The 23500-nt window shown below is 38.8% G+C and overlaps 1 protein-coding gene across 4 annotated transcripts; it reads left to right on the plus strand.

The window, feature by feature from the left end:
• The first annotated feature begins 355 nt into the window (after positions 1-355).
• NOL11 (nucleolar protein 11) lies at positions 356-23062 on the plus strand. Of its 4 annotated transcripts, none has more exons than XM_078848418.1 (18): positions 356-403; positions 7612-7725; positions 8771-8827; positions 9635-9780; positions 10196-10253; positions 11637-11775; positions 12174-12365; positions 14258-14334; positions 14877-15000; positions 16011-16120; positions 17080-17157; positions 18573-18757; positions 19256-19381; positions 20825-21049; positions 21655-21733; positions 22079-22171; positions 22466-22573; positions 22910-23062. In XM_078848418.1, the coding sequence occupies exons 1-18, from the start codon at positions 356-358 to the stop codon at positions 23021-23023; spliced, it is 2073 nt and encodes a 690-aa protein (XP_078704544.1). In that variant the 3' UTR covers positions 23024-23062. The 4 variants fall into 4 exon arrangements, with proteins under 4 accessions (XP_078704544.1, XP_073166384.1, XP_073166385.1 ...); XM_073310283.2 differs by lacking the exon at positions 356-403 and adding an exon at positions 2237-2406; XM_073310285.2 differs by lacking the exon at positions 356-403 and adding an exon at positions 2511-2822.
• The last annotated feature ends 438 nt before the right edge of the window (positions 23063-23500 follow it).

The following is a 23500-nucleotide window of genomic DNA, read 5'->3' on the forward strand; positions in this document are numbered from 1 at the left end:
GGACAATAGTAAACTTTTACAGATTTTTATTCCTGTGTAGAATCAACCTAGCTCTAGGAGAGTGAACTGAATCATGTCTGGCTTGCACATCCACAATATAGTTGTCATCTAATTTCTGGTAACTGGGCCACCTGTGTAAATGCATTGTATTCAAATGATGCCTCAGGTACACTTATATATTCCCACAATAGAACAATAGGATTGCACAGGTGTCAGGGCATAATTTGAGCAAAATGGGGTCGCTCAGGTGTATCTGAGTGCAGTATGTAGCCTGCAGAGTCTTTACTGTTTGTGTTGATGCATGAGCTAAAAAAACTCTGCTTGGCTTTCAGATCCCAAAATGTTTGCAGAGCTGATGGTTACCTGGAAAAATCTGATACAGCATCAGAAAGACACAATAAATGTAAGCTATTTTTACAAATACATTTTTCAGAGCAGAGCTGCATTTTCCCTCAAAGTGGGAATATTCTAGTGGGAATATAAGAAAACCTCCAGATCCCCTGTTCTCTCCAGAAATCATTTTTTTCTGCTGCTAGCTTTGTGTCCTGGTATTATTTCCATATACTAGCAATAATATAGAGAATCTTTTCTGGGACTGAATAGCTCAAGGTATTTGTACTAGACAATAGAGACTTTCTCTTCCAGCACCTTGGTTTGCATCCAGCCTCGATCACTATTGACTGCAACTCATCATTCAATAAGTGATATGAGCTTTGTACTCTCAATCCATTTCCCCACAGGCAAATTTACACATTGTAAACACTACCATCAAAACAAGCACCCTTCTTGGCATCCTCACCAGAAATACCAACAATTAAATACTCTCTTTTTTTCCCATGTAGAGATTGGTCATCCTCCATGGGGAAAGGAAAAGGTCTTTTCACTATCATATTTACTTGTATCGAAAGCAAGAAAAAACATGTGGCACTTTGCTTTGACTGACAAATATTCAAACTCTATACTCTTCAGAAGTGTGCCTGGTTCCAACACATTTGTGCTACCAAACTAGAAAAATATTGCTTGATGACCAAGAGCTTTCTTCTGCCCTTTCTTAATGAATTGCTCATTCTCGTTTGATTATTTCTGAGGATAATATGTTCATCTAATTATTATATTTGATTTAAGATGATAGTCGGTATGTCAAATGCATGTGTAGCTCCCCAGAGATATGAAATACTTTAGATGGGGGATATTTTTCAGTGACAAAGAAACAGAAAGAAAAAAAATCTATGAAAGGAAGAAAAGTAAGGCAATGGATATATAAAAAAGACCATTCTTCAGATACTATCCTGGGTAGGCTGAAACCATAAAGCATAGTGATCTGCTTGAAACAGTTGCGTGAGTGAGCAGAACAAGAGGAAAAACTTGTTAATTCACGAAGGAACGGTCCCTAATGAAAGGCAATGCAATCTATATAGTGATACTGAGAGTTTGGGTTTCAGTCCCAACTATGACTTTAAACAAACTTTCAGATGAGCCCTTTAACTCCAAGTGCCTCAGTTTTTGAGTGCCCAAATCAGTATCGCCAACTCCAAACATTACAAAATGATGAGCCAGGCTCCCCCAAAATCATGAGATTGGTGTAGTAATCATGAGGTTTACAAAATAAATAAATGTGGGGTCCTTTTTCTGAGCTGCCCTCTGAGCTTTGAGGCTGCTCTTGGGCTGGATTTTTCAAGCTTTTTCTCTGCAACCGGGAGGGCTGGGCACTCTTATTTTTAAGCAGCAGCTGAGACTCTTCTCTCTGGGAGCTGGGGCTTTAAGTCAAACATCAAATGTTGAGAAACTTGTGATACAATCAAGAGAGCTGCCAACCTGAGACCTTGAGGACCCAGCACACAGAGGCAGCCAGCACCCTCTCTCCTCCTGGAATGGGGGTGAGGGGATGCTCAGCTTTCTGACCAGGATTTGAACCTGCACCTCCCACCAGTCAGAGACAGTACAACCTCCCGCTCCAGCGCAGGGCTCTGACTTGCCCAAGGTCTCACGGTACATCGGGAGGGGAGTCTGCGCCCAGCACCCGCAGGAAAGGACCACGCAGACCTGCCTCCTAGCACCAGACACCTTCCTCCCTCATAAGTAGGTCGGCCACGCCCCAACACGCATAAAGATAAATGCGCATGCGCCTCCCCTCCTAGGGGTTGATTCTCGCGCGCGCGCGCTTGCTTCCCCTCATTGGCCGTTTGCTCCGGCTCTCTCGCGGAATGTGGTCTCGCGTCCTTCCCTAGCTCTCGCGAGAGGCGGCGGCTCTGTAAGATGGCGGCGCTGTGTGAGGAGTTCACGCTGTGCGGCCTGATTGCCAGCGCGGGAGCAGGGGCTGGCCAGGGTATCGTGGGGCTGGAGCCCGGCCCGGATTCCGACCGGGTGCTGCTTACCGACCGCGGCCGGACGGCCACTCTCTACAAGGTGATCGCCCCGCCCGGCGGCGGACGTGGCCGCTCTCTCGGGGAAGCCTCGCTCCTCTGTGGGACGGGACCGCGTGAGATCCGCCTGCCTCTTTCCCCTGCACCGCATGCTCGTCGGCAGGGACCCTGTGCGGAGCCCCGCTTTCCCCGGGACGGGGATTCAGTCCCCCGGGCTGGCCTGTCTCGCTGCAGCCCCCGTCCTGTATATGCTGGGCAGGGACAGCATGGCAGAGCTCGCCCAGGCTGCTGCTGCCTCCCTGCTCCCGGGCTGCCCCAACCCCCGCTGCCGGACACCGAGCGCGGGGTGGGGAAGGGCCATGCAGCCTGCGGGGATGTATCCCTTGCCCTTGTGTCCCTGCTCGGCACTTCTGCCGCTTCAGCTGCTGCAGGAGGCTCTTCTCTTCTCCCCCCACCCGGGTGCGTGTGCTTTAGCAAAAGTTTCTGTACCCTCTCTTGTCTTCAGGCACCTGCGGGGCGCTGTGTGTCAGATCTGCGCGCACCCCAAGGCTGGCCTTGCACTCCTGGGACTCGCTATTCTGCATCAGGGCATGGGCTTTTCTAGTCTGATTACCCAGCCTCTGATAATAGCCGGTACCTGCTGTTTCTGAGGGTAGGAGGAAAAAAACATGTATTTCCTTCAGCCATGCTGCCCTGCAGTATACCTAGCCTCTTGTGCAGCTTGTAGTTAGCAGTGTGGTCAGTTTCTTTGCTAACCCATAGGGAAACAGTCTATCATGAAACCTGATAGTTTGTAACTTTCTATTTTAGAAGGCAGTGCTACAACTGTTTTATCTGACAGTTTTTGATCCTACAGCCTCCATTGCCTGCTGGTCTGAGGAGCAACAAATTGGAAATGAAACCCCACCGTTAAATGACTTTTTACTCTTCAAATAGCTTTCATTTTAAAAAAAAAGTTGTTGAAGTTAAAGGGTAAAATGTCATAAAAAAATCTTCATTTTATGTTAGAGAGAGATGGTGGTGTGAGGTAATATATTTTATTGGGCCAAACTTCTGTCAGTGGCAAGCTTTCAAGACAAGTTTTTGAGCTTACAGAGAGCTCTTCTTCAGGTCCTGGGACCAACATGGCTACAACACTGCATACAATCATGTCATGTTGACAGAGCAAAATAGAAAAGTTCATCATCATGTTCCTGTTACACAACTGTCGTTTAGGGCAGCAACGAAGCTCCTCCATTCCAGTCTGTTTCTGGCAAGTCTTTCAATGGTTCCCCAGCTGTGCCCCAGATTTTTCAGCTTGGCTTCCACAGCTCTTCCCATGTTGTTTTTGGATGGCCTTGTTTTCACTTGCCTTCAGGTGTCCATCTTATTGCTACTCTGGTGATGGAATCAGTTTCCATCCGAAGCACATGACCAATCCATCTCCAGTGCCTCTTGGCAATGATGGTGCTCAGGTCCTGTGGGCTGCACTGTGCCAATTGATCTTGGTTTGTGATTGTTTTGGGCCAAAAGATATGGAGAATTTTTCTGAGGCAGGTTGTATGGAATGAAGACAGCTTGGACATTCTCATTCCCAGCATTCTGAACTATAAAGTAGTGTTGAAAGTATACAGCTCTGATAAATCTTGAGTTTGGTTTTGGTGTTGTATTTTGATGATATCCAGACTGAATTTAAGCTCCTGAAGGTGTTCCCGTCTTTATTGATTTTGTTCCGGATGTCCTGGCTTATTCCATCATCCTGGCTGATGGTGCTGCCCAAGTATGTGAATGTTTCTACGTTGGTGAGAACATAATCCTCTATCCTTACTGGTGATGGTGAGGCAATATTAAAGGTCATGAGATCTGTTGTCTTGCGGTTAATTTTCAGTCCAATTTGCTGGCTGTATGTGTTGACTCAAGTTGTTTGTTCTTGTATATGGTGTTGGCTATGTGATAGGAGAGCAACATAATCTGCGAAGTCCAGGTCTTCAAGGGATGAAAAGTGTCCATTTAATGCCTCTTGGCATGTCTTCTGTTGTACGCCGCATTACTCAGTCAATGGCAATGTTGAAGAGGATTGCAGACATGACACACCCCTGACGTACTCCTGTTTTGACTTAAAAACTGAGCTCACTGTGATCAGCACTGTATGTAAAGTTGAAACAGAAGCTTTTGATGACGTTGATTATATGGAAAGGAATTCCATATGCCTGCAGAATGCGCCATAGGCTGGTCCTGTGAATGTTATCAAAAGCCTTCTCAAAGTCTATGAAATGTATGTTGCCATTGCAGACTCTGCAACTAGACAAGCCTTGAAGAAAAAAGTTTTAGACGCAAAATCCCAGAAGCTAAAGGACAAATACCACAAGCAGTATAGCCAGGCACACCAGGAGGTCAAACGCCTTGTGAGGGCAGACAAATGGAATTATATTGATGATCTGGCAACACAAGCAGAGGATGCAGCTGCTCGTGGTGAACAAGGAACCATCTACAAAATGACGCAGCTTATCCATGGTAAACGGCAGACGGCAACAAACACTCTCATCAGGAACAAACAAGGCCACCTACTAACAACCGAAAAAGAACAAGAAATGCGCTGGACATAGCATTTCGAAGAATTGCTGAACAGGAAGCCACCTAAAGAAGAAGCAAACATTCAGGAGGCAGAAGATGATCTTGATATCAACACAGACACCCCAACTAAGGAAGAGATCATTCAAGCCATCAAATCCTGAAAAAATGGGAAAGCTCCTGGCAAGGATAACTTGAATGTAGAATTGTTCAAGGTAAATCCTAAATTAGCAGCATCTATCCTGGCCCCTCTATTTACATCAGTCTGGGAAAAGGAAAAAGTGCTAGATGAGTGGATCAATGGGGTTATAGTGAAGACAGGAGCTGTCAGTGATTGTAATAACTGGCATGGTATCACACTTTTACATGTGGCAAGCAAAGTATTGTATAAGATCATTGTCCAGCATATATCCGAGGCAGTTGATAGCGTTCTCAGAAAAGAGGAAGCTGGTTTTCAGAAAGGGCGTGGATGCATATACCAGATCTTCACTCTACAAAAGCAACGGCAGCTCTACATAATTAAGAAAAGTTCAGTGGTACAATAATTCCATTCTCCCATCAATTGTCTCCGTTGTCTGCTTGCTGTAAACTCTTTGGTAGCGGGACTGCCTTTTGCTGTGTGTACAGCCCTGATCTCAGTTGGGATCTTTAGGTGAGGCTGTAATGCTGCTATGATTAACATATGAGTGCAAATCCCAACATGTGCGAATGTACACAGTACAGAGAGAATCAAAAAGGAAGACAAATTTAACAGTAATGAAAATGGTGGACAACAGCCACATAAACTGGTCAAATGGCATCATAGAACAGAGTTTAAAGCAGGGGTTCTCAAACTGGGGGTCAGGACCCCTCAGGGGGTCACGAGGTTATTATGGGGGGGGAGGGTCACGAGCTGTCAGCCTCCATCATAAGCCCCGCTTAGCATCCTGCATTTATAATGGTGTTTAAATATATAAAAAAAGTGTTTTAATTTATAAGGGGGAGGGTCACACTCAGAGGCTTGCTGTGTGAAAGGGGTAACCAGTACAAAAGTTTAAACCAGTGGTTCTCAAAGAGACAATTTCTCCAATGTTTAAATGATTGTTTCTTGGAACAACTAGTTCTAGAATATTCAAAAAGAGGCAATTCTTCGCTCAGGCTTAGGTAATACTGTCACTTCTTGAATTAGCTTGTGTAGCGGAAACAAAAGAGTAATAGTGAATACAATATAGTTATGGTCAACGTGCTTGGGGCAAACAAGATATCAAAAAGTAACATAGTAACGCTAAACTTTAGGAAAAGGAGAAATGAGGTTAGGCAAAAAGACCTTAAACTTAAAAATAACGAAGTTAAATTCTTAGAGGTGACATAAATACTACTTTAATTTTTTTAAAAAGGCATTGGAAGATATGTGGACTGCTGAACAAAAAGAAAACAAGGAATGCAAGAAATAAACAAGGGTGGCTCACTGCCATGGTTAGTGCAGTTGTTTGAACCAAATGAAAATCCCTCAAAATTTGGAAATCAGACCCTAGGGAAGCCAATAAATAGAAACATAAATAATACATCAGGCAGTGAAAGGGAAATTGCTAAAAATGTAAAAGCAAATGAGATTCTTTAAATATATCAGAAACAGAAAGTCTGTGAAGTAATTGGTTGGTCTGCAGAATCAGTGAGGCTTAAAGGAGGAGGATGTTATTAATGTGAAGTCAGTTAGCTTCTTGGTTTTTGCTCCTGAGGATATTGGGGAGATACCTAACCTGTAGCTGTGCTTTGCTGGTAACTTGCATGAAGTACTATCAGATCAACATACCTGAAGAAAAAAATACTGGAGAAAACTGATAAATTAAAAAGCAATAAGTCAACACCCAGATGGCTTATGTCCAAGACTTCTGAAGACGCTTGAGTATGAAGTGGCTGAGCTTCTAACAAAAATCTGCCATATCTTCTTTTAAAAAGCCACTGTTCCAGAGGATTGAAGGGTAGAAAATGTTATACCTGTATTTTAAAAAGGCTCTAGGAGTGACTTGGGAACTCATTTCCATTGGAAATTGTTGAGGCCAAGAATTTAACAAGATTCAAAAAGGGACTGGACACTTACATGGTAAACTCTGGACATACTTGATCTCCTAATTAATGATTACAAATTTTGGAAGGGATATCAAGCCTCAGGGTTTAAATCAATTTTTAACTAATAGTGTATATCTGTGCTTCAAGCTGAAGGTTTAATTTCCAGCCTGTTAACTGTAGACACAGGCAACAGAACAGGCTAGCTTCCCAAGTAAGTACCTACGCTCCTAGACAGGATTGTACTCAGGGCGGATAGCCCGTCCTGCTACCTGTGCCAGTGCAGTTACGCTTATATTTTTAGCATGCTAGCTCAATCAAAGCTAGCATGTGTATGTTTATGCAAGCTGGAAACTACGTGTTCAGCTCGAAGTGTGGAGACCAGGATGAAACCTAATATGGAAGGAAGACTACCACACATCTGCCTATTATGAGGTTTTTGCATCTTCCTCAGAAGCATCTGGTACTGGTAACATCTGAGCCAGGGCTACATGGACTTTAGGTCTAATCCAGAATGGTAGTTCCTGTGTTCTTTATATAAACTCCATATTCAAGTGAAACTTGATTAGTTTGTGTTTTGACTCATTACCCTCTTTGGAACTATGCTTGCGTCATCCGTGGAAATCTAAATTACTTATTCTCACTTGTCTAGGTTTCGGACCAAAAGCCACTGGGTTGTTGGTCAGTCAAACAAGATCAAACTATCACATGCCCGGCTGTATGTAACTTTGAAACTGGCGAATACATTGCTGTCCAAGACAATAAGGTGAGAGCTATTTTCCAGTGTTTGAGAATATAAAGTCTTCTGAGTGAATTACAAGTAATTGATTGTGATTTAGCTATTTGAAGTACTGGAGAAGTGTGGAATTTTTCAGAATAAATGCAGCTATCCTTCTCTTAGGGCTTTTCAAATCCTGGAATGCTCCAGGTTGCACACCATCAGAATTTGGAGCACCTCAGTCACTGCATTTTTGCGCAGTGGAGAGGATGACATCCAGCACTGGGATTGGACACACATTTGGGGGGGAAAGAGGAGATGCCTTATGTTGAGAACCACATATTCAGTTACTTGCCTTTTGAAAACTTGCAAGTTCTTTCCTATAAAGTCTTTTCATATGATAGACATAAGCATAAGAATAGTTCGGTTAAAATAAATTCTGAAGTAATAATTATTTACGTTGTGAGACTTGCATTAACACCCTGTTGAGATGATTGGGGTAGTTCACATCTCCTGTTCTGCTACCTTATCTCTCTCTGTTCTCGTCTTTTAAATAGGTAACTGAAAATAACCACCGGTTCTGCTTTTCTTTACGCTTCATACACTTTCTCATGCCAATGAATTATATTTAATAACTAATGAACCCTACTATATCTTTCCGGCCTGGGCCCTGACCTGGTAGAGGGTGGCTTTGATCATATCCCCTTCCAACTCCTTTATCGGAATTTTCCTTTTTTTCCTCCCTTTTAGTCTATCCTCATCTGGTTTCTTTTTGTTTTCCTTCAGTCACGCTTCTGTATCTTCTGTTCTCAAAAATCTATCCATCCTCCCTTTCAAATGCAAACTTCTTGCAGTTGTGCTGAATTTCTGCTGTCTTAACTCCTTCAGCTCTTGCCTGGGTCCTCTGGCTGTCCCTCCCACACAAACCGCTTCCTCAAGACTGCTCTCACTAAGGTCACTCCTTGTGAATTCAGAATTCATTCAAAATTTCCTGATATGTTTGCTTTCACTAACAAATATTTCATATGCGAGTCTGTGATATACAGTAAATGGACAGTTTCATCATATTTATAAAACCATTTATTTTGTAAAGGTTTTAAGAATATGGAAGGATGAAGATGTTAATTTCGATAAAGTATTTAAAGCAACAGTAAGTTTGTTTGTTTTTGTTTTTTTAATAATGTATATTCACTTTAAAATTAGAATTAAGAATTTTTGGAGGGGAGGATGTTAACTTTGCAGTGAAATGTTGAATATATATTCTTTTTTTTTTTTTCTTCAATTACTTGTCTCCTTAATTTACACTTCCAGTAGTATGGAATATTACTAGTAATTCACCTGTGTGCTTAGGTTTAAAGATCTTCCTGACAAATATTAGACTGAAAGTGGTTAGTAGGACCAGTGATAACTCTTTTTGAAACATAATAGAATTTATAGGTTGTGGAATTTTCTGAATGGGGCCACTGGGCTAATAAAATTTCAATACATAAGGTTTCTTCTAGCCTATTGCTGTGAGTAAAAGGTAAATTATTCAACTGAATGGGAGTTTCAGTCAGAAAATTTTATTTGCGTTTTGTATTTCTTTATAGTGAGGTCTGGTTGGTGGATGTGTTGTGCTTTAGCAGTTATATTTAAATTCCTGGTGTCACTTAACTGTTCCGGATTGTAACCTGTCTAATGCGACCCAGAAATGTGATGCTAATTAAGTTGGAACAGATGTTTTACCAGCGATTGCATCTTTCGGCAGTGAAATGATGATGCATCACAATGTTTCACAAAAGTGGAACTTGCTGGGACTCCATTATGAGGAATTCTGCACTGGCAGCATTCTGTTGCTAGTCAGTTTTTATAAGAAATCTGTAGAAATAAAAAACAAAAAAATCAAATGTACAACAGTTTGGGGGCAATAAATTGTGAATTTAAAATAAACTTTTAAAGAGAACACTTTTTCTTTCAGTTAACAGCTGAGGTATATCGGATACATTCACTACCCTATACAGAGCCACTTGTGCTTTTCAAAGGAGGTGCTGTGCGAACCTTAGATGCTCTGCTGGCAGCACCACAACAAGAAATTGAAAATGTTATCTCAGATGAAGTCATCAGGTGAGTGATACCATTTTAGGGAACTACCTTCATAATCCAAGGAATTGATGGTCATATGTGAATCAAGGTCTAAGTCTGCTATTGTCTATCTTGTGTGCCCTGAAGTGTGTGTTGCAGAGGTGAGAGCTGCAATCGTATTTAAAAATGTCTTGTGCACTACTATTTTATGGCTATAAGGCTGTATCCTATTAAAATGAGAATATATGTATAAAGGTCTAAATACATAATTTAATGCATTTAGATGACTGAAGTGATGTTGAAGATCACAATGATAGTCATCCGTTCTATTGGCAGTGCCTCCAGAAGATGTACCTAGAGTTTTGAGTTAAATGTATTTTTAGTTCATTGCCCACTTAAAAATGTTCAATTGTTTTTACTTGTAGCAAGAAATAATCCTACAACTTTCTACTTTTAGGTGGAGTGAAGCTTTCATGGAAACACAACAACCTGTTTTAATTTTTACTACTGAGAAAGTGAGTGGCTTTTTAAAAATTTGTTATAGCAAAATAAATAAATTATAATAGGGTTTAAATCAATTTAGTCTTTCTTTGTATCTCTTGCTTAATTTCATAAATATAAATTTTCATGATGTAAAGTATTTGTTACCTATTTAATTTATATTATAATTGAGTTGTCCTGTAGTGATGAGCGTGACTTAGTTGAAAAATCTACAAAATGTCATCTAGCTTTTCAGTAATAGTGAACTTGTTCTCATTACCCCAGGGATGGGGCAAAATTCAGGACATTTAATTATGATGGAAAATGTAGTGACAACTTAAAAAATAAGTCTTACAGAGGCCTACAACTTTAAAGCCATATTTTTACATACAGTAGAACCTCAGAGTTATGAGCACCACCTCAGAAATGGGGGTGGTTCGTAATTCTGAACAGAACATTATGGTTCTTTCAAAAGTTTACAGCTGAATATTGACTTAAAACTTTACTATGCACAAGAAAAATGCTGCTTTCCCTTTATTTTTTTTAGTAGTTTAACACAGTTGTCTGTCTGTCTTTGCTGCTGCCCAATTATGTACTTCCGGTTCTAAATAAGTGTTTGGCTGACTGGTCAGTTTGTAACTGAGGTTCTATTGTAAAAAAAAAATTATTTACAAAGGTGACCCACTACAAAAATCTCATTTTGGTGGGGAGGGAGGAATTCCTGTGTATTTATCTGAAATACCGTACATGTCTCTACAAAGTGACAATCTCATTGAACTCTACCATTATTTTGCCTCCAAGAAGGGAAACTAGTTTGGGTATTTATCTAGAGAGCAATTAAAATTAAAATCAGAACAGTAGTAGTAGTTTGTATTCCTGAGTCCCTAGGAGCACCACTCATGCTTTGTTTTTAAATCTTAAAATTAAAAACTGGGAAATACTAAGTAAAAGAGAACCCTCATAACTAATTCTTGGTGCTTGGGATGGTGAGGACTCCCCCTGCAAGTTCCTCAGAAATCTTGTTTAGCCAATGAAATGGCTTCTTGAGCGTCACGTTTGGTTTATTAACCAGAAAACCTGTATTGGCTCATGTTAATAGCCTCTTCTGACTCCTTCAAATGCACTGTTGATTAGTGCCTGAAAGTGATTCTCTGATATTTTGGCTTTTTCATTAACTCGTTTTTATCTTCCCTGTAAATCCATTTGTATTGCATTAGTTCATAATGTCACTTAAACCTGCATGAATTTTACAAACTGTTTCATGTGAGTTGTTTGTGCAACATGTCCAGTTAAGAGTTTAGGTTCATAACTCTAAATGGCTTGTATGGCAGTTCACTACTGCTAGTCTGTAACAATAATATCTGTAGCATGTCCCTGTTTTGTAAATGAAATAGCAGTAAACTAATTTTTTTTTTTAGAATGGGAATTATTTTGTGTATGTGCAGAAGGTTAACCCAGATATCCTACACAAATACAAGCTTGAACAAGAAGAATCATCCCATCCACTGAGTTTTACAGCATATACAAAAAACAAGATTCTCACACTCCTGTGTTTGTGTAAGTCTTATTTTATGATGGATGTAACTGGTTGAAACTTGTAAACTAACTACAGCTGTTTGTGAATTGCTGTTGTCTAATATAACTTTTTTTGGTATTAAATTTTGTGTAGTAGTAATTAAAACTTTTTTTAAGCATTTTCTTGTTCTGATGGCTGGAAAGTCTTATACCTGATCATGCTATGCGTTGCACAATGAGATGTCTTTAAGAAAGTTCTGCATTTGAACTCTCTTCTGAACTTACTGCATTGTGATTAAAGTTGGTCCATTTAGGTTAGCTTTTCATGTGCAGATTTTATAATGGTCTTAGATGTATATATGAAGCTTTAGAAAAATGCAGAGGCATGGTTTGACACAATCATTAACTTAAAATGTAGTGTCACTTTTCTCTTCTGATAGATTCTAATGGATGTGTGTATAAGATGTCACTGCAACAAAGTGTCCCAGAGGAAGAGCAAATTCTGTCCAAGTCACTACTGCTCAAAATTGTAGTGTCTGACACTGTTCTAAAAAGAGCTTCATTAGCCATCCTTGATATAGATCATGTTGCAGTATTGGGATGTTTGGATTCTCCACCTAATATTGCTAAAGGTAACTTTGAAGTAACTTGTTTTGTTTAACTTCTAAGACAAAATTTAAGTTGGCCACATAGACCAGTTGGTGGATTATTTTTATGGTCTCTTCACAGGAAAGAATGATCTTGGGTTGGAATTTCTAATCGGGGAATTTACAACTTTTTTCAGAGACCCAATTATTTAGTGGGGATGGTAAAGAAACTAAATTTGACAGAATGCTAGTTTACTGTTGGAAACTATTGTAGTACAGTTAATTATACAACTGAGTGGTTTGCAATCTACATTTACTGAAATAATGCCTCTAATGGATTGTAATTGTAAATAGTAGTGTCAAACCCAAGACTAGAAACTACTTTTGCTATTGAATTTCACTCTCTAAACTGCAGTATTTCTACACTGTTTTTGAAAATTGTATGAAAATATAGTGGGAGATAACCCTCAAATATTTTACAACTTGTTTGTAATTTCAGCATACAAAAAGAGAATTATCTACTTCTACTGCAAATAAACTGGCTGGGAAATGAAGTTTGCCCCAGGACTGAAATTCTAAGTTTCCAAAACATTTTCTGTCCTGAATCAGGATGAAAAGTCAAATTTTACTCCTGGGGGAATTGTGTCACTGCACGTGTGCAGAATTTATGTCCCCCACAGATTTCTTTGCTTCCCTGCAGAAAAATTACTTCTAATGGGGAAGCAAAGGGAAGCGCAAGAGTGGTCACACACCCCTCCCCAGCAGCACAGATGGGTTGGTTCAGGCACACAAACCAGCTACTAGAGATGTAAATCACTGCCAGGGCCGCAGGGGCGCAGGCTGGGCAGTCGTTCATGAGAGAGAGAGAGAGAGGGACACTGTCCCTACTGCTCACTATTGCGGCACACTCAGCATGGAGGGGCAGGGCTTCGGTGTGTTCCTTAGGAGGTAGGTGTGGGGCAGGCTTTGTTCCCTTAGGTAGAGCAGAATGTAACAGCCTGCCTGCACAGTGAATTGTTCCCATTGTCTTTGTTAATTCCTCCAGGAGTATAAAACAGGTGTAAAAGTTTTAAGGCTCCTCTTACATTGCCAGAGTGGTGTAAAGGACAGTATAGCCTTATAAATGCTTACGGTGCTTTAGTCATTAGGAAACTTTTTCAGTCCAAAAATTTGGACCAGTTCTATCAAAATGTGCTTCATGAACTGTTTGCTGCTGACTTTTCTGGAGATGGTCAGTAGCCAATATAAATCGTGAGTTTGATTCCCCAGCCCTCACTTGCTCTTCAGTTGCCTATGATGTAACACTGAGCATATGGCTGCGTATATTTGTTGACTAATAACTAGAAATAAAGGGTCAAACCTGGCCACATTACTATTGGGTAATGAGGTTTGGGGACTTTCTCCAATGCTCCCCACTCCCATGCGCCAGCCATTGTATTGTAGTTTAAATAAATTACCGAAATAATTGAAACCAGAGTGATTATATTGCATTATTCTGACAAATAAAATGAGGAATTTTTTAAAATATTGTGCGCAGAATCTTTAATTTTTTGGCACAGAATTCCCCTAGGAATAAAATATGAAGCTTTTCGCAAGACTGAATTTCCAAAATATTTTTGTTTTTGGCTGTGCTGAAATGCAAGGCAGCCAGGAACAAGTCTATGGTTCTGAAATCAAATATATTCCCTGCGATCGTCGGGTGCTGGCCTGGCTGGTTTGGCCAGACTGGAAAGCAGGACATCCTAGCAGGAAAACTGCCCCATTTGACTTGCCAAAATCACTTTTGCTGTTCCTTAGTGCTGGGTGCATTATATACATTCTGAAATGCAATTTCATTTTATTTTGGGAAGTGCCTCTCTGTAACTGAAGACTACAGAGAAATGTTATGTCTGTCGCTTTGAACACTCAATATATCCAGTTTTTTCCTTTTTCTGTAGAGTGCCTATCTATATGGAATACAAAATTTCAAACATTGCAAACTTCAAAAGAACTACCACAGGGAACCTCAGGACAAGTAAGTTGTAATTCAGTGTTTGATATCTATGGTACTGTAGGCTTCAATCTAACAAACTTGGCATTTCTATTTCACTGTAGAAATGAGTACATACAACTGGGGAGGGGCAGAATGTTTTGTTTAAGCCATGGTAAGAGAAACAGTAGAAGTTTTTGAGCAGCGTAAAATAATAAACACTTTAAAATGCTCAACTCTTGAGGCAAACTTCAGGCAAGATGGGCTTATGCAATAAAACTGTGACAGGGCTATCTAAAAGGTAGGTTTTTTAAATCCTAAATTGATTGGAAAGAAACATAGTTTTGAAAGTCCACTAGGAGGCACTTAGTCTGCCCAAAAATAAAGCTTTTGTCTCATTCACACTGCTTGATCAATGATGCTAAGACTCAGTTGGAGTTTTAGTCGAGGGTAAGGGTAGATGGAAAGAAACAACTTACTGAGATGTTTTTAAAAAAAAATATTGATTTGAATGGATTTTTGTGTAGAAGTCCAAATTAGCTTCTGTACTTCATCTGTTAATTAACAATGTACTTAATATTTTGTAGTTGTGGTGTTATGGAGAGAAATTTTTTTTAACACATGGGAAGGTGCTAACTGTAATCGTATACAAGTGTGAAACTTCCTCCTTGGCAGCTGCTGTTGGAAAACTCAAGGATACTCAAACCTCAGGTAAGAGTTCAATTATAAATATTATTCAGTGAATACTTGCAATTTCAGCATACAACCTACCACTAAAATTCTGTTGAAAAACTTCATAGAAAAAACAGGATCAGTCTTACAGTAAAATAGCTGAACAGTAGCTTAACTTTGCTTTCTGTTCCTTTGCAAAAACTTTATTGAAATGTGCATAATACATTACCTGTAGTATCGATGCACTGAAACAGAGCATCCTAACGTGCCTTGGTGATGGGGGGGAGATGGTGTTTATGAACTGTGAATTTCCTTACAATATATTTAACAACATTAAGCATTCACTTACTGCATATTTTTTGTAGAGGAATAACATGACTGTCCCCCATGCTGCTAAACTGTTGTATGTTGTGCTAGTTAAACCTTTACTACTACTACTACTACTACTATTAATAAAACTGTACTTACGCAGTTTTTTAGGTGGAAGCTTTTTTAAAGCATCTTTACATACAGTGCTGGTTGTTTGGGTGTTTTTTGTTTTTTCTTCCCCTTAATACAAATTCCATTATTTTCAGACTTCATATGATAGTCTTTTGCCTAGAGGTAGTTCTTGGCACAGCCTTTTCTGAAAATAGGGTATTGTGGAGTCAGCTTAACACCAGTCATACTGTTGCACCTGTAAAATACTGTTGAAAGTACATATCTAATTCATCCTAGACTTTAGAATAAAGTCCAAGATAGATTTCAGAGCAACTGGTGTATTTGTATCTTGACTGATACAGCAGTTGCGTTAACCTTATTTTCTAGGAAAACATTTTTATTTTAATGCTGATCTTAAACTTTATTTTAATTTTATTCACAAGATGCATGGAATTGGAAACAAATTTTATATTGACAAGGAATGACTCAATATTTTAAATTGCTTTAGAGTTAGAAGATTCCCTACTGCTATTAGAGAGATGATAGAATTAACTTGCTTCCATTCTTTGCGTGAATGCACTTTTGTAACTTTTTGTATAGGTTTAATATAACTTTTTGTGATTGCACAGGTATGAGAACGGTGTCTTCATATGTGAATTGGAATATGCTTCAAGAAGAAGATCTGGCATCTCCACGTGCACAGCAATCTGTAACTGCTAAAACTGAATCCAAGAGAACTGTAAGTTTCAGGGTTGTCTTTTCCTTGGTTGTCTTTGCATTATAAGTAAAGCTACGATTATGTCACGGAATCCATGACTTCCATTGACCTCCATGACCTTTTCTGCCCTGGGGCTGGAGCTCCCAGCCAGCCCTGCCCTCGCAACTCCCAGCCCTCAAGCTGGTGGGGAGACCCTGTGGCACTGCTCAGCCGCAAGCAGCGGATCCCTGTGGCACCCACACACTGAAGCAGTGGGGTACCCAAGAGCCTCAGCAGCAGTGGGTGCTGAATCCACTACCCCTTTTGTCAGGGATATATTTAGTGAAAGTCAGGGACAGGTCACAAACTGCCGTGAATTTCTGTTTGTTGCCCGTGATCTGTCTGACTTTTAATAAAAGTATGCATGACACAAACTTTAGTCTTAATTATGAGTGCATGTATTTTCAAAACTTCAGGGTTGGCTCTGGCAGATAAGTTTGTTTCTAAAACTGTGATCGGACGTCTCAACATTGTTCGGTTGGTGACCTCAAGCCAGTGGTGTCCAAACGTTTCCTGTTGTCGTCTTTCCCACCGCCCCCCACCCTCCAGTAATGGAATCTGTCTACACCCCTCCTCCATCCTTTTAAAGTTGGCTCAGCCGAGGAGCTTTGGCTGAAGCAGTGCTGGGGGGTGGAGAGGGAATGAGGAGAGAGTGGTGGCCAGGGGCGAAGTTGGAGCAGGGGCGGCATGGTGCTTTCCGCCTCGGGTGGGGGCTGGCATGGGCTCTGCCATGCACCCCCCCCCCCTTTGAGCTTTCCTCCACTCATCCCTATGGGGGTGTGCCCCACAGTTTGGGGAACACTGCCTTAAACCCTACATACTACTTCTACAACACACAAATAGCACATTCATGCTGTTCCTAGTTATTTTGATTGAAAATTTATCATTTTTGTCCAGGCTTTGAGGGTAACTTCGATTTATTTTTTTTCCTTAAATTACAGTTAAGGTCGAGAAGGAACAATGTTGCAAAAGTGCAGCGAGACACCCTTACAGTTGAACAGCTTTTATCAGATATAAAGGTAAGTAACTAAAATATCCTTAGCTCATATTTTACTAACCTATTAGAATATCTCAAAATAAGTCAACCCAAATGGCCGATCGAGTTCCGTCATTCCCCCTCTTCCTTTCCTGTCCTCGTAGCTTGATACATGTATACTTGTAAGAATTAGCCATATTGGAGATCAAACCATCAGTGTATATAACTATTCTGCAAAAAGAATTGCTCATGCATAATACTAATGATATTAAAGCTAGCTCTTTCAACAAAGCTTCAGGAACATAGTGTACAGCGTCTGAATAATTTAAATATTATAAATGTAGCCTTGCACAAAGATGGAGGTCTTAAATTTAAAGGCAATAGACATTCTGAAGTAAATGGTGAGACTTAGAAAAAAGATTCTGACTGAACTCTAGACTTGTAACTTTTTGGAACTTTTTCTGTCTGGAATATTTACATTTGTTTTGATTTAAATAAGACATCTATATGGAGGCACGAGGCACCCTGACAATTAATATTCCAACATAAAACCCTTCTTCCCAAATCTTCATACCTGAGTTTCTTGATACAATGTGAAACAAGCTACTTAATTTTAAAAAGTAGTCTGAAGGTGAAGTCTGTCCTATAATCGCTTCCAAAATAAGATAATTAAACTTAATACCTGTATCAACAATAATGATTTTTCACTATAGCACATCAATTTAGAAACAAGTTAAGCAACATCCTGGTGCAGTTTTGAGAATTGCTGAACTAAATTTAATTGTATTTAAACTTTTAAAAGTAAACCTGAGCTGACTAGTGAGCAACATCGCTGCATATTCTGATTAATTCCTGGAAATTGTTGCAAATGGTGTGTGATCAAAAGTGCTTCCCCGCTTGTTTGAAAGTTCATGGCTGCTTTGGTATATGCAACACATTAATTGAAAAAATATTATTGTTCAAGCAATCCTAGTGCTGTAACTCAAGTTATTTGATTGGAAATTGAGTAAAGATCTCTGCAAATATTATAGTAACTAATGAGAAAAGTTACTGAGTAAGGATTGAAATGAGACCACTCCCATCTGATTATTAAGGGTATAATTTTCAGTTCTAGATTAGATCTTTTGGTCATTATGACAAGGCTGTCAAAAGGGGTAATCTTAAAATCTTAGCTTTACCACCACCATATCAGAAGGGAAAGTCATCTTAGTTTGCAGGGAAGAAGAGCCCTGTGTCACTTTTAAGCTTTTGTCTTTCACCAACAGAAGTTGGTCCAATAAAAGATATATCACCCACCTTGTGTTTCTAATATCCTGGGGCCAACACGTCTACATCTACATTGCATGTTATTATCTGCAGTCTGAAGTTTTCTTTTTCTCCATTTTAGTCTAATCAGTAACAATATGCTAATCTTGTATTTCTAACACTTTTTTTTGAATTGGATAATGTTACTTTTAGGATTCTTCTCAGAATGATATTGAAGAGGAATTGAGGCAGTTCTTGTCAAATGCACAGATGTCAGATTTCCAAGCTACAGTTGGATACGTTATAACAGGTCTCATGAACAGGTGTAAAACAGAGCCAACATTTTACCCTCGAAATTGCCTGGTACAGTTAATCCAGACACAAGGACTCTCTTACAGGTGAATATTAAGTGTTTAAGTCCAGTTTTTGAAAGTGACTAAGCTGTTTATGTGAAGTTTTGAAAGTGTTACTTATGGTCGAAATGTGGAGACCTTTACCAGAAAAAGTGATTATTTTATGATTTGCTGTTCTCACAGGAAGACCTGTAGGATTTCTGTCGCAAATATCAATTTTGGTACCTCTTATAGCACTTTTCATCAGTAGATCTCAAAGTACTTCATTTTTTTAAAAATATTTATCATTCTCATCCCTATGAAGTAGGGCAGTACTGTGATCCCATTTTTTACAGATGTAGGAACTGAGGCACAGAGAGGCTAAGTGACTTGCCCAGTGTGGGTCTGTGGCAGAGCAGGGAGTTGAACGTGGGTCTCCCAAGTTCTAAACTAGTGCCCTAACCACTGGACAATACTGCTGCACCTTAATCTAAAAGAAGGTTAACACTTCAGTAGTTCACGTGTGGTCGAAATGTGGGGACTAACTTATTTATTCTGCTTTAGTTTGTGCCCAGACTTAATGGCAGTTGCCTTGGAGAAGACAGATGTGCATTTGTTGCAACTCTGTCTACAGCAATTTCCTGATGTTCCTGAAGCAGTTACCTGTGCTTGCTTGAAGGCTTTCTTAAGGTAAGCAGGAAGCTGGTAATATATTTCCCTTCTGTTAGTCTAGTTTTTACCTGAAGACTTGGTTTCAATACATTCCTAAGAATCATTTTAGCATTCTAAGCATTTTTTTTACAGATGAAGAGTTAAACAATATTTTAAGAACCTTCAGGAACCTAAAATTGTATTTATTCTTGAATTTTTACTCACCACCTTGTTGGTCAGCAAATTACTTCATTAGCCTAAATTGATGCCAGGCTTGTGTGTCTCCTCTCCTAGGACACACTATTGGCATTAGCTTTGTTTCCACTAAAACTGGACGCCCCCCTTGCTTTGATAGCTTCTTAAGATGGAAAGCTTAGTCAGTTTTGCCTATACACCATGCTTTTTATGTAACTCACCATGGTTTTTCACCGTTACAAAAAATGCTGAACTATTGTCTGTCTTTTAATATTCTCTCAGATGGTATATTGCTAAGACAAACCAAAGCATAAAGCCAGGCCAAAAAAAAAGATTGAATAGCAGCCCTGAAAATCCCCAGAATACTTGGAGCCATCCATCTGCAGATTCATTTAAATGCAATAAGTCTTTGTCTCAGTATCTTCTCCACACTAGCTAGTTACAAGTGTAACAGAAAATTGTAAATGCACTTGTTTCTTAAGTGTGGCATAAGTTATGTATGTTCTGCAGTCCCCAGACACAGATGAGAGGTTAAAGGGAACACTTTGCTGCTCTTGGTTTTGAGTGGCCTGTGATATATTTTACCAGGGCCTGTCTTATGTTGGTTTAGCTTGCTCCTGTAAACTTAAATGGCAAGCTAAATCAATATAGAACAGTGATAAATTAATTTTAATGTCCACACACAATTTAACTAAATGTTTAGTTTTAACTAAACATAACCTTTTGTTAAACTGGCACAACTTTGTGTGTAAAGAAGCCCTTAATACTAAAATTCTACCTTCTATCTGTGCAAGATGCCTATTGACTATAACAATTCTATAAACTATTTGGATTGCCAAAAGTTACTATCCATGGAGACTAACTCGTTCTTTAAAAATTTCAAAATGGCAAACTGTGGTGTTCATATTAGCAGCTAATTGCCTGTCAACTGCCTGCATGCTAAATGTTGGAATAATTATAAACATTTTAAGGAACAAAACACATAGCTTTATATAATGCCATATGATCAAAACAAGCTTAGATTATAACCTTCTTTAAACTAGTCCATAATAGAATGGCTGGTGACACGGTAATTTAAACTTGTGGTGCTAGAATCAGTACACGTTTTATAAATATTAAGTCAAATAATTTAACTGGATTTTCTCTTGTTCTTTCGTCTGTATTGTATGCTTCAAAGTGCTAATAGACTATTTTGGTATAAAAAGATTGATAGTGTTGCCTGTGCAGAGAATATACAAACATAAACATTTAATAGTCTGTCCATGGAATGACCCTTCCTTCTTATAGCATCAATGATGACAGCCTTCAAGGAACAAATGTGAATTTAGATTCAGTAATCGGTTACATCGATATTACGCCCAATGATCAAGTAGAAAAAAAAAGTGAAACTGTACAGAATGGCTTCAGTTCTGAACTGATGGAGGACAGCTGTGATGTTCAGTTAACACACAAATCCCATGTGATGTACACTGAAGAATTATGCCCTGTTGGACCACAAAAGGCAGCACTGTTGTATCCTTTGATGCATATATGCCCTCTTAATTTTGTTACCTCATGAATTATCTCTAGTCTGATTAAAATACAGGCTGTAAAATAAGTGGTGCTTACTATTAACATTGTTCCAAAGTCTGTCTTAACCTCTTGTTAATCATAAAAAGCTTGTCAGTTGTGATAAATTGGTCATAACTACACAAAAAGTAATAAGGCAGTCTTCGTATTCATCCTGTAAAAATAAGTGATACTTAATTTTGATTTACATTTACTTTTTGTATACAATTTCATGTTGCAATAATTTTTGGTATAAAATGTTAGCTTCACAGAAAGAAAACTTGGTATTAAGTGTTTGGCTGGCAAAGGCACCCTTAACTATGTAACTACAGTACTTCTAAGAAAATTGAATCCATTTAAAAAAAAATAAAAAAAATGCTAGTCTCAGTGACCTGAGACTAACTTATATCACGGTAGAAGCCCAAAGACTAGGAAGAAGAATATTCAGAAACCAGAACAGCATTTCTCCCTAAAAGTGTAGAAAACTACTTTAACAAAATTTAAGATCCACTGAATCTTCATAGAAATGACAATTCTTGAAACTGTATTTCCTGAATAATCCTACACAGAAATGCCATTCTCCATTCAGCATACAGTGAAACGTTTCTCTTGCCTCATCTGAAAGACCTTTCAGCTCAGCAAGTTGTTGTAAGCATGCTATACTACTTAGAACTAAATATCAGTTTAGCTCTAACTATAAATCAGAAAACTACTTTTTTTCAATGATGGATTCTAAGTTGCATAAACTTATTTTTCATGTATTGGTTTAAGATATCAAATAAGAATTAAAAATGGTATTAAGTGTTCTGAAGCTAAATTCTCAGTCTCTCTAAAAATGAGATCAATACTTTACAATTAACAAATAATGAAGTCTTTTTCCTTTCCCTTATATTGTGTGCTGATACAGTATATTAAAATTTACAAATAGGGGCATGTTTGGGGGGGAAATAGCTAAGAATCTGGTATAGCAGTCTGACTCTATTTTTCTTCTAGCTGTTTCTCCGGTATTTGCAGTACCTGTATATAAAGTGCAGTGAAAAAGTTAGTATGAATTTTCCTGGCATGCGCTCTCCAACCATAAACCAGGTGAGAAGATAGCATTAAATATTACCCTAAATTTGGTAATGGCATAATCTTGTAGTTTAGATCAGTGTATTGTATTGCATTTATTCATTACATGCTAACAGATTAATATCTCTAAAGTGGCTTGGAAAAAGACACATTCTCCAAGATAAAGGGGTTTCATTTTACATCACTAGAAATTTAAACTTTCAATACAAATGTCCTGTTCAACCTTTGAACTTGTAATCTGTTAAGCAGATGATGTTAGATATCATTAAACTATAATTATGGTAATGCTGATTTGTCTTGTTTGTTCAGATTATGGACTGGATGTGCCTGTTACTAGATGCTCATTTTACAGTTGTGGTGATGCTACCAGAAGCAAAAGGATTACTTTTTAGCTTGCATAAGTTTGTGAGAGCACAAGTAAGTTACACTTCCTATAATACTGCACTAATTTGAGTATGGATTTAGTATCCGAGTGGCACGTGAGATATAAAAATACAGTCAACTCAATCATACACATTTGTTCTTCTCTACTCATGCTTTGTCCTTTGTGTCAAATTTCTATAGTCTTCCATCTGCTACAGGCCCAGAAATGACAGTATTGCAGTGGTTCTGTGTTTGTAGTTTGAACAGCTTTGAGATCCTTCAGGATGAGTGTATCATATAAATGTCCTTTTTTTTTTTTTCTCACTGTTTTCACATATGAAAAGCATTCCATAAACTTTGTATTATAAACATCTTAATTTTTCTTCTTAGGTACGATTTCACTCAGAACTCAACAAGATAGAAGGAAGTTTACAAGAGCTGCAAAGAATAAAACACCAAAAAGACTTTGGCTTATATTCTATTGAAATGTTGGAACTGGTTTGAATTTGATATGTATTCTTCATAAACTTATTTTTTATTTAATCCCTTCTCTGACAAGAATTTATTTCCTCTTCATAATGGGTTGTGAGCTTTCTGTGCAGGGTAACTGGTTTACTCTGTAGCTACATTGAGGGATACAAGTTTGAGGCTAATGTATAAAGCTCTCCCATTTTCACTGGATGACCTATTGAAGACCCCACATGACATCAGAATAATCATACTAGGAAAATATACTCCCAGTAACACTCTAAAATGTGACTTGATTTTATGCAAACTTGATTATATATTGGTAAAATAGCTTCATAAATAGGGTCTTGACAGGCACTTTCTTAGACAAGATGACAGTATTATACTGTGCAAGAATTGTTCATCAGTATGAGCGAAATTATAGTATGGAATCTTTGTTTTAAACATTTAGGTTTGTGTAGAAGGTCATTTTAATACTATCTGCCTGGTTCCCCTATATGTATTATACTGGAA

This window comes from Lepidochelys kempii, chromosome 14 (assembly GCF_965140285.1).
Source record: "Lepidochelys kempii isolate rLepKem1 chromosome 14, rLepKem1.hap1, whole genome shotgun sequence".
NCBI classification, from domain to species: domain Eukaryota; kingdom Metazoa; phylum Chordata; order Testudines; family Cheloniidae; genus Lepidochelys; species Lepidochelys kempii.

Bases quoted from the DNA above. Each gene is read 5' to 3' on its own strand.
- NOL11 (XM_073310283.2), top strand. From the start codon at position 2,257: ATGGCGGCGCTGTGTGAGGAGTTCACGCTGTGCGGCCTGATTGCCAGC. The intron at 10,254-11,636 runs GTGAGTGGCTTT...TTTTTTTTTTAG, and splicing joins TAATTTTTACTACTGAGAAA to AATGGGAATTATTTTGTGTA. The intron at 16,121-17,079 runs GTAAGTTTCAGG...CTTAAATTACAG, and splicing joins AAACTGAATCCAAGAGAACT to TTAAGGTCGAGAAGGAACAA.